Source organism: Tachypleus tridentatus, chromosome 3, assembly GCF_004210375.1.
Source record: "Tachypleus tridentatus isolate NWPU-2018 chromosome 3, ASM421037v1, whole genome shotgun sequence".
In the NCBI taxonomy this organism is placed as follows: domain Eukaryota; kingdom Metazoa; phylum Arthropoda; class Merostomata; order Xiphosura; family Limulidae; genus Tachypleus; species Tachypleus tridentatus.
Genome location: NC_134827.1, coordinates 101,073,395 through 101,085,400, shown reverse-complemented (window position 1 = coordinate 101,085,400; position 12,006 = coordinate 101,073,395). Strand labels below are relative to the sequence as shown.

Sequence of the window (12,006 nt, the reverse complement as noted above, 5' to 3'; positions counted from 1 at the left end):
GTATACACAAATACCTTACGAAATTTTTGTTTCTGTTTTTTTTTCATTCTGGCGCCCCCCCCCCCCAGTGGTACAGCAACAAGTCTGAAAGTTTCCAACGTTGAAAAACAAGTTTCGATACCCATGTGGAGTACTGCACACATAGCCCATTGTGTAGCTTTGCGATAAACAAGAAACAATTACTTCAGCAATCAATCTGTTTGTCTCTTCACAAGCCCTGCATGACCAGGTGGTTAAGGCACTCGAATCGTAACCTGAGGGTCGCGGGTTCCGAATCCCAGTCACACCAAACATGCTCGCCCTTTCAGCCGTGTGGGCGTTATAATGTGACGGTCAATCCCACTATTCGTTGGTAAAAAGAGTAGCCCAAGAGTTGGTGGTGGGTGGTGATGACTAGCTGCCTTCCCTCTAGCCTTACACTGGTAAATTAGGGACGGCTAGCACAGATAGCCCTCGTGTAGCTTTGTGCGAAATTCAGAAATAAACAAACCCTTCAAATGGCACCGTGTTGGGCAGAGCATGGGTAGCTTTGTGCTTAACCTCAAAGAAACAAACATTAAAAAAGGAAATAAACAAACAACACGTCATATTAACGATAAAAATATCATATGAGATATTCAAGTTCCTCGAGATGTCGAGCAAATGACAAAAAAAAGACGCGACCTTTTATTAGAAATATCCTTTCTGGGTGTTAGTGGTTGGACTGGTTAGGGCTTTATTAAAACCTCTGTTGGACTTCACAACGCAGAACACTGACTACACTTATAAGTTATTGATATAAAGAACGTTGACTACACTTATCCATAATTTTGCTCCATAATTTTCTGACTTATTTTTTGATTCCATGATGAACTTACATTTTGAAATAGGCCCAGCATGGCCAGGTGGTTAGGGTACTCGACTCGTAATCTGAGGGTCGCGGGTTTGAATCCCCGTGACAACAAATATGTTCACACTAGTAGCTGTGGGAGTGTAATGTTGTAATGGTCAATCCTGCTATTCATTGGTAAAAGAGTAGCCCAAGAGTTGGCGGTGGGTGGTGATAACTAGCTGCCTTCCCTCTAGTCTTACACTGCTAACTTAAAAACAAAACAAAACAAAATCTGTTCACAATTTCGCCTTCTTTCTCTTACTTCCACGAACTTCCTGGTTTTTCTTTATCGTTTCTAAAAAGTAATAGTAGTTAATCATAAATGTAATTTTTAGGGGTTTGAAATATACAATAATATCTTTGACATAAAATAAAGAAATATCTTTACCAAGTGGAATGACGTATGTCAAATTATATGTGTCCATGTTTTGGATGGCACTGGATATTACCAATTCTTTTATTTCAAATTATTTCGAGGACTTTCTCACGTATCTCCATGTGTGACGTGGATGACAATACAACAATAGTGCTTAACGCACTGTAGCGCAGAGAATTACTGAAGATGTTTATATTTAGTATTTTCAACCCGGACGACACTTATGCGACGGGTACCCCAACAACAACAAATTGTAGTTTCTCCCTAACATAGTGCTATGTCTTTTATTATTATTATTACACACAGTTACAGCTCAGTAACAATATAAGTACTGGAAAATTAAGGGTATATCCTACAACCCAACCAAGTATTCATTCAGAGATTTACTTCTAACTCAAATTGCCCGTAATGGCCTAGCGCGTAAGGCGTGCGACTCGTAATCCGAGGGTCGCGGGTTCGAGCCCGCGTCGCGCTAAACATGCTCGACCTCCCAGCTGTGGGGGTGTATAATGTGACGGTCAATCCCACTATTCGTTGGTAAAGAGTAGCCCAAGAGTTGGCGGTGGGTGGTGATGACTAGCCGCCTTCCCCCTAGTCTTACACTGCTAAATTAGGAACGGCTAGCACAGATAGCCCTTGAGTAGCTTTGTGCGAAATTCCCAAACAAACAAATCTAACTGAAATTAAGAAACTTGTGTGATGCTTTTATTTGCGCAACTACGATTCTCTCTAGTTGTCTGTTGATAAGTTTCACAGAAAACTACCTACACAGTTTTGTTAGTTGAACTATACACAAGCAGTGCATTTACATCTAAATAACAGCAAGAGAAAAAAAATATTTATCTGTTATTGGTTGTCTGTCCTGATATCTATGTCGCTGTTTAATAATCGAATTGTTTAAAAATGGATTAAAAGGCTTCCATGAAACGTTTCGCTGGATTGTGGTGGAGTCGTTAAATGTGACGATATTTTAGGTATTTCAATATTTGTTGTTTTTTTTTAATTTTGCGCAAAGCTACACGAGGGCTATCTGCGCTAGCCGTTCCTAATTTAGCAGTGTAAGACTAGGGGGGAGGCAGCTAGTCATCGCCACCCACCGCCAACTCTTGAGCTACTCTTTTACAAACGGATAGTGGGATTGACCGTCACATTATAACGCTCCCACGGCTGAAAGGGCGAGCATGTTTGGTGCGACCAGGATTCGAACCCGGGACCCTCGAACGCCTCAACACGCTTGGCCATGCCGGGCCTATTTAAATATTTATCTTAGGTTGTTATTATTTCTATCTCTCTACCTTTTCTATTCTTAGCCTATTATTCGACTCTCTTTCCATCTATTTTGTGTGCTTACACTTATCTCAATTTATAGGCGTGTTTGTGACGCATGGTGGTTGTCCGACTCATGTTCTCTCGCCTACCTAAATCTAGCAATCTCAAAATGGTCCGACATAACTTGACACTAATATTTTCCTATCTAATGGGCTCCAGGCAGTTCTGCCTTCCTGCGGTGCTCTAAAAGCATTCTCTCGTTTGATGGTGCCACTTCTTAAGAGAAACAAAAGAAAGAGACCAGCGCCGTTATTGTCGCCTTGGTGACGTTAGCTGGATAAGAGAGAGTTGCAAAATGCTTTCAACCGACATCCTGTCGTAAATATGTAGAAATTATTCAATGCGTCGTATTTTGGGAGAAGAACATCTTTCCTCCCAGCTATCTCTCTGACGTCATGTCAGGTCTTGTTATCCATGATACCCGACTTTTGAAGAAGTTTCTCGAAATTTATCAACACAGTGAGATAAAAAAAATTAGAAAGAAAAAATCGCGTAGAATTACACGTGACTTTTCACGTCATTGTTGTATGGTTTTAATAAGAATTATTGTTAGTTTCCCAAACCAAGCTCACTGCCGACGGGTATAAATAGAGATAAGGGTTTAATGTTTGTTTGGTTTTTTTTTTTAATTTTGCGCAAAGCTACACGAGGGCGATCTGCGCTAGCCGTCAATTAATTAGCAGTGTAAGACTAGACGGTGGATTTTTTTGTTTGTTTTGAATTTCGCGCAAAACTGCACGAGGGCTATCTGAGCTAATTGTCCCTAATTTAGCAGTGTAAGACTAGATGGAAGGCAACTAGTCATCACCACCCACCGCCAACGCTTGGCCTACTATTTTACCTATGAATTATGGGATTGACCGTGACGTTATAACGCCCCCACGGTTGAAAGGGTAAACATGGGTGCGACAGGGATTCGAACCTGCGACCCTCAGATTACTAGTCGAGTGCCCTAAACACCTGATTATGCCGGGCCTAAGAGTTTATACTGAGAAAAGAAAATATCTTACATGTTTTTCTTTGTAAGATAAGTTAACCAAGATGTGCATTACCCCTGGTCGTGTTCCGTTTCCTGGTGAAATGATAATTTAAGTTTTGCAATATTATGGTTTACTAATTTCCTCCTGTGTCCTTCTCTCCATCGCCCTGACCTAAACTTAAGGACACAGTCTTATTATATATATTGTTTATATGTATTTAACGTCTCGTAATGAATATTTCGTGAGGTTTAACGTATGTATTAGTGTGTATATATTTGTGTGTATGTGTTTTATGATTTACGGAGATTGCCTCCCAATGGTACAATGGTATGTCTGCGGACTTATACTGCTAAGAATCGGGTTTCGATACCTGTGGTGGACAGAACACAGATTACCCTCTGTGTAGCTTTATGCTCAATAACAAAAACATCAAACAACAAAATAACCATTACGGAAATTTGAATGTGTGTTTTGAGTGAATTTTCTTAATCTGATATAACACTACTAGCTCATGGGTAATATTTCTTAAGAAGGAACGTAATGCAGTTCTATTAGCTTATCAGCTTTAAAAGCATACGATATTAAAAACAGCAAAAACGCTAGCGCCCCTAGTGATAACTTACTAAACTAAATCTTTTATCAAAATTCGGTATTTTTAACTATATTTAACATTTTACTTTATAGTAGCATTGATTTTGTAGTGATTACGTATTCTGATGTCTAGAATGTGAACTTTTGTTTTTAATACTTGTCCGAGATTTCAGTACGATTTTATACATAATGATTGAGTTATTAAAGATGTCCGACGACAGACGCCAGCACTTATCTCTAGACAAAAGTGTGAACCAAAATAAGAAAAGAAACACAACAAAAATTAGATATGAATGCATACACTGATGCTTAATTACCGAGGCAGTTCGTCTTGAAGCCGGCAAACAGAATGTAAGATTCGATAGACAACATGTGGCATTAGAAGTTTCCAGAAAAAAAAAAGGTTGTTTGAAGATCCTAAAGACATCTTTGTTTTTTTCAGTTCCAAAGGAACAATAAGCGCAAGGTACGTTGATCTGTTCGTTATTAAATGCTTTTTATTTAACATATCATGCATTCAGAACTGTTAACATACGGATAGGAAGCTTGGTTTGTTTTTGAATTTCGCACAAAGCTATACAAGGGTTATCTGCGCTAGCCGTCCCTAATTTAACAGTATAAGATTAGATGGAAGGCATCTAGTCATCACCATCCACCGCCAACTCTTGGGCTACTCTTTTGCTAACGAACAGTTGGACTGACCGTCACATTATAACGCCCCCCCGGCTGAAAGGACGAGTATGTTTGATGTGACAAGGTTTCGAATCTGCGATCCTCAGATTACGAGTCCAGTGCTTTCACCACCTGGTCAGGAAGGAATAAGGAATATGTTTAATTTTACCTGTTGTCTTTATAACCCTAAAACCCACTTTATATATACAAGTAGACCGTTTCTTTTATCTGTAAATCTACTTAAATTTGGGCTGGCTGTGGTGTATTGGTTAGCGTTTCGGGTTGCGGATCGAGAGTCAAATACTCAAGACGAAATTCTCCTGAATACGCTTTGTTCTTTCAGCCACGAGCACGCTACGGATACAGTAATATCTTTATTCAAAGAGCTTAACGCAAAGCAACACAATGAACTATTTGTGCTCTGTCCACCAGGAGTATGGAAGCTCAGTTTTTAGCATCATTAAAAATGAGACTTACCGACTGAGCCACTACTATATCTACGGTAGACACAAAATTAGGGATAGCTATGACTGGACTTCAGAGTGTCCTTAACCTTGCCGCCTAGTCCACATGGACTTTAGGTACCATTGTGGTTTAGAATTACATATATAAACCACAATAGAATGTAAATGAACGGAAGGGCTGCCATACCGAAAGCGACAAAATTTGCTTAAATACAAGCAAACACAACAGAATTTAAGTTGAGCAGAAACGAATCACACGAGTGTTAAGAGTTTGTTGGTAAATGAGACTTCTTATACAATATATGAATAAGTAGGAGACACAATCGACTAAATAGAGGGATATTTGTATTGTTAGTCAATTATTTTTAATGTTCCATCTAGCTAATCCAGCGGGTGTTCGAGCGTCACGAAATAGGACGGGTCATTCCTGACGGGTTAACACCTGAAAGTCTATGTACTGAGCGTGCACTTGAACAACCGCACGTATATGTTTTTGCGTGTCAATTTAATTTCATCTTTTTTAGAACATGAGATTTTAGAAAACTGCCACCAAATCTTACCATGCATTCTACAAATGTGTTCTGTGGTCGTGTGCGAAGCGGTACCAGTAGTAACGTAGCAACTAAGTGTGTATGCGTTTGATTTACAGCAAAGCCACACACCGGGCTATCTTCTGTGTCCACCGTGGGGAATCGAACCGCGTTACAACATTTAAGCCATTATCATACATTATTACATTTCTTATAAAGAATAATATAACGTATTTAAATATATATCTTAGCGCTAAGTATTTCATGATAGTTTTTTGTTGAGTTTTTTTTAAAACACACGCACACAGATTTTTGTAAGTTCAGGGTAACGTTCACACGTAGAAAAGAAGCAGGTTACACTCTACCACGAGCCGGTCTTGGATGTTGATTCACCGTAAAGAAATACGTTACGAAATAACGCTAAAATCAAAAATTATATACAGGTGCGACTCTCTCTTCCACGTATCATTTCCAGTTTCTCCTAATAAAGAAGGTAGAAACGTTGACTGTTTGTCATATGAAAGCGCCAGCGTGCCAGTATTAATCGATGAAGTAGGGCCTTGCATCGTATTAGGCCTCGTACTAAGAGAACTGGGCATGACAGAAAATATATTTCATGCTTGGCCAGATGGACTGAATCTTAACGTTAATTCGTTATAGCTCCAACATTCCTAACAGGTGGAAACCATTCCAGAGAGTAGAAAACCAAGAATTACTCAGATTTTTTGGATTTATTTTCTCGATCTAAACTCGATAGTTGTGGGGACAATTTAGGTACACTTTAAAAAAAAATTATTTAAAGTTAAAACATTTGTGGGTGACGGAGAAGAATAAGTCGTTTGTATTTTCTTTCCGCCATGTTATTGTTATAACGTATAAAACCAGGATTTAATAGCGGTGGTGTATACACTTATCAGCAAACAAACAAGTACTTACATACATATATATATATATATAAATGTGTGTGTATATATTAAAAAAATATTTCCTTTTTCACCAGAGGTGAAATTGAAAACAAAATATGACGTAGAGAACTAGTGTTTACTTGATGAAATGTCAAGGCATTATTCACATATTTAAATGTTGAAGTAAGAGATTCAAAACCCCATATATATTATACATACTTCACCATTATAAAAGGCCTAACTGTATTTCATTTGTTTGATGACTCAAGCTGAGCGACATTGTAATCTACATCGGAGGATACAGCCAATCAAAGAAAACATTAGGCCTCTACGTCACAGATTCTGTTTTCAGTTTCACTTCCGAGGAAAAATAAACGAAATGTTTAACACGTGCACACAATCATTGAACAGTTGGTCTGCTGTAAAGTAACGATTAACGAATACGATTCACAACAACATTCGCATAAATAAAAATTTATGTAGGTCACTACATGATGAAGTAAAACTGACCATAAATCCCCTAGGATCCAATTTATTGTTACCGTACTCACTAACTATCGTCTTTTGGCGGATGAATTTGTTGTTTAGACTTAAAATAAAATAGTGCAATTAAATTAATAAGTTGTTCATGTCGCTCGTGACGGTTCACAACGGTTTTCGCAGTGTATTTAACGTGGACGGCACCTTCCACGACACACTGGCTTAACAACCAGGCTAGAGACCACAGAAGTTCAGGTCACGAAATTGAGCGCTCATTGAAGGAGGAGTAATCAGCCAGCGGCGCCCGCCATTTCTAAAGCGGAACTGACTGTCACTTTATAACGCGCCCACAGCTGAAAGTGTGTTGCGTGTTCAGTAGCATATATCTCGAGCTCAAATCTCGGACTTCCAAACACGCATGCTATCTGCTTAGCTGTGCTTAACTTTAACGTTGCTGATGTACAGATTACCAAAATGTTTGGTATCAATTCTATTTCAATGACAATAATAATATAAAGAGATGCCATCTTTTAAATTGCTGCTTCCCAAGTGCAAATGTCTACTTCTTGTTCCAGCAAGAAACTGAATATTCTAACAATGTTTTTTTTTATCATGTAATTACTACAAGATTACAAACGGTTAATATAAATTGTTGGAATCATAAACGAGTTTCTCCTCTTTAGAATAACATGATGTTTTATGTTATACCTTCAATAACGTTTCAAACAATTCTTAAAATTTTAATAGAAACGAATGTGTAAGTACAGATAACACCTCGATTTCTATGTCACTGATTTTTGTTTCGTTTCTAATAAAACCGGTTGCCAATGAATTGTGAAAAACACTAGAAAATCTATACAGTTTTATTCGGCATGCCTATTCGAAATCGAAAATACAAGCAAATTAGAAAAAATAAATAAAATTTCACTGCGGCTGTCATAGTTGCAGCCGAATAGCTACAAATTCACAGATTCAGTTTCGTAGTTAATTGCGTATAGGTCTTACTAACATTAGGTTTAGTTTTCTTGTTAGCTGTTACGATTTGTTCCTTTGTTGTTGAGAGCGAGGCTACAGTATCGTCTGGCTATCAGTGCCGTTGCTGACACCCCTATCGAAACCCGATTATTAACGTAATAAGCCTTCAGACTTGCCGGTGAATTACTGGGGGTCGTGGGGACAACTATTAATAAAGTAACTTAGTAAATGTTTTAAAGACTTGCTTTTCACGTGATGTACGCATCTCGTGCATTACGTTTTACAAATAGCAAATAAAGAGACGCCCGCATGGCACTACAAAAAATATATAACTGATACGACAAAAGTGTAATCATATACGAAAATAAAATTTGTTGGTGAGAAAAAAATATCGCACAAATGTATCGAGAGCTTCGACTTACAGTATAAGTTTAATCTGAACACAGAAATACTTTTTGAAGTAAAATGACTGAAATAAAACATTAGGATTGATAATTAGAAATGTCAGTTCGATTACTTTCTTATTTTAACTTTCCTTGGGCTATCTTTAATTGGATTTTTTTTTCTCGTGCGACACCACTAACCTGTCCAGTCCAGTAGCTTACTGGAAGGATTATAACTAAGAATTATAACTAACTTATGTAAATCTTTGTGTTCAAATCCTACACGACTTCTAGTTTTTCTGAAACATTAGAGAAAACTGACTAGGAGGAAGACACGTGAAGCGTACAAATAACATCAAAGAGAGTCGTTTAAAAATTTATTTTTTTCCAAAATAATCATCCAATCTCATTAACTTGGAGAACAAACGAAGCGTGTACTTCAATCAAATAAACATAGGTCGTAAACAGAGTACAGATTTTTACGAGACAAAACAAATTGATAATCGAATACGCATTTACACTGAGAGTCTGTTTTTCTTTGCATGTCTTCCTAATCAAGGTAATAGGTAATTTCTATAACTTCGCATATTCTACGGACATACAACTCTGATTTTTGATAATTCTACAAATAATATACAAACTTACGACACTAAGTTTGTATATTGTTTACTAGTTAAAAATCTATTTCGTTTATCGAAAAAATCGTAAGATTACAAAAACAAAATACAAACTGTTTCAACAGCCCGGCATGGCCAGGTGGTTAAGGCACTCGGCTCGTAATCGTAGGGTCGTGGGGGCGCCACAAAGTGATGATCAATCCCACTATTCGTTGGTAAAAGAGCAACCCAAGACCTAGCAGCAGAGTGGCGATGACTAGCTAGCTGCCCTCTCCCTAGTCTCACGTTGTTAAATTAAAGACGGCTAACGTAGATACACGAGGGCTATCTGTGTTAACCGTCCTTAATTTGATAACCGTCGTGTAGCTTTGCAAGAAACTGAAAAACGGACTGTTTCACGATTACGTTTATTAATTAATTTAATTAACATCATTAACATACCTTCTGTTCAATAATTATGAGTTTATAGTTAAGTTAGAGATCACTCAAATTCTTCGGAAAACGAGATACGGGCGGAGATAAAACATTTTAAAAGTTGTAGTAATTCGCGTTAATGAATACAGGAAACTGAAAACAACTTTGAATTTAAAACAAACGTGTTAAACACTTGTTAATATATATATATTACTATTTCTGTTAGCAAACGCACTTCGCTACGAAGTTTCTGTGTTCTCGATGTTGCAGAAGTAATAACGATAAGAAGTCATCACTAGTAACAAATCAGAAAAGTAGCATTACAGGGGAAGGTAAAGATGAAGAGTGATCGCTTGGTGGATTTATTTCAAGTGGAGTTAAATTGAACTACGACACTATTACAGTATACAAAAAAATCCACATGTAGGGTGACGTTACATTTACGATCTTGTAACTCTAAAGTCCGGAGTTCGATTCCTTGTGGTGTGGTTTTGTGATAAATCAACATAAATATTTGGAAAATAAAATATTATTTCAATATATAAAAAAAACGGTTGGTTGGTATAAACTACAGCTGTTTCTTGGATTAATTTTAAGTTATTTTAATTATAGAATTGTTCTAGCTTTATAATTAGATATAAACCTCTTTATCTTCAGCTTTCAATGACTTGTATTCTTTATTTTCCCACCAGTGTCCAGAAGCATCGAGACTGGAGACAAAAGAAGGACATCTCCAGTACACGATGACCCATAACCCACTTTGATCCCATAAATCTTGATGGATCAACGATATTTCCAACTTCATTTGAGATTATGGTTTAATCTAATCACTCATAATAACCGTTCTGAAGTGTTTTGGGTGGTTGAAGATGAATAGTAGAAAAGGTAGATATTCATGTAAGGTTTGGTTTTGTTTTCGTTTTTTAAATTTCTTGCAAAGCTAGAAAAGGACTATCTGCGCTAGCCGTCCCTAATTTAGCAATGTAAGACTAGAGGGATGGCAGCTGCTAGTCATCACTACCATATCTCAGATAGACCATTGTGCAGCTTTGTGCTTAATTCCAAATAAACAAACTAAACCTAATATGAAAATTCATGATCTTAGTAAACACGTGTACCTTTAAGAAATAAATCTATCATAAAGGTACGATACCCAATAATTTCACACCGAATCTTGGTATACGTTTGTCCCTAACTTTCACACCGAATCTTGGTCTACGTTTGTCCCTAACTTTCACACCGAATCTTGGTCTACGTTTGTCCCTAACTTTCACACCGAATCTTGGTCTACGTTTGTCCCTAACTTTCAACCGACAGACCAGCTACTTGATACCACTTAACGCCGACTTTTGTCTCTCCACTAGAAACCGGGATTCGATATCCGTGTTGGGCAGATTAGCACAGACAGCCCACTGTGCTTAATTACAAACAATCAAGCAGTCTATATTCAAATTTGTTTAATAATGTTTGGCTGTCAACAAATCTTATAGAAAGATTTAGTAGTTGTGTTTTGTTGTATTTCACTATCAGTACTGTTTCTGGTTATGTTAGATCTTGGGTGCAGATAAAAAAAAAAAAACATATCAGTATTTTGTTTGAACTGAATTTGCGTCTCAACAATTTAACGAGAAATTACCTGTTCAACGAGCAAGCAGTTATAACAGTGCACAAATATAACTTGTCTGTAATCTCATTTAAATTGTAAACGAGGTTGTAACACTCTAGACCACCGCAGTAATCGAGAAAGAGGCTCATCCAATTTATTTTTCTCGTATTAAAGAAATTTTTGCATCTTAAGTGAATTGTGCAGATCTTCATGCCTGTACGAAACTTGTATTTTCCAATTATTACGCTGTTAATATCATGCGGACGTAAAACATGTATTACTCCGCTCTCGATCTCATAAATAGTTCCTACCAAATGTCCTTTTGATACACCGTTGTTTGTTTTGTTCTTCACAGCAGAACGCCAATCATTTTAAATTTTCCGTTGTAGCGATGCGCGCTCAGCTTTCGATAGTTTTCACAAAGCCTGCTGCTGCTCATAGGGAATATATTGAAATATTTTTTGAAAAAAAAAAAAAAAAAAGAGCTCGTGTATCTCGAAAGAAAGTTGTTTCTCCATATTGTTCTGAGAATGGTTTCCGTAGAAACAGAACAAATTATTCAGTAGTGAGATGCGACGTCCGACTCGTAATTCTATTCAATGCATTAAGGTTCCAGCGTGGAACTTCTTTTATGAATTCAATACATTTTCAATAAACAAGAATATGTAATCTTTAAGTAACATATGGAAACTTATGTATATATATACAAGTTTCTTTAAGAATTCGTGTCTTCATGGTTAGAAATTGCTCTCTCTTCGATAACGCAGACGTTTGCTTACCACACTCGAAACACTTAACTGTAATGCATCCACA

At 37.3% G+C, this 12,006-nt stretch overlaps 1 protein-coding gene across 1 annotated transcript in view; it reads left to right on the top strand.

The window, feature by feature from the left end:
- The window catches only part of LOC143246143 (uncharacterized), a 65,417-nt gene extending 54,961 nt beyond the window's left edge, over positions 1 to 10,456 (top strand). Inside the window, exon 3 of the mRNA XM_076492355.1 lies at positions 10,280 to 10,456. Coding sequence (XP_076348470.1) covers positions 10,280 to 10,334 — 55 coding nt within the window. The 3' untranslated portion in view covers positions 10,335 to 10,456. The remainder of the gene's footprint in view (positions 1 to 10,279) is intronic.
- Positions 10,457 to 12,006: the final 1,550 nt, after the last annotated feature.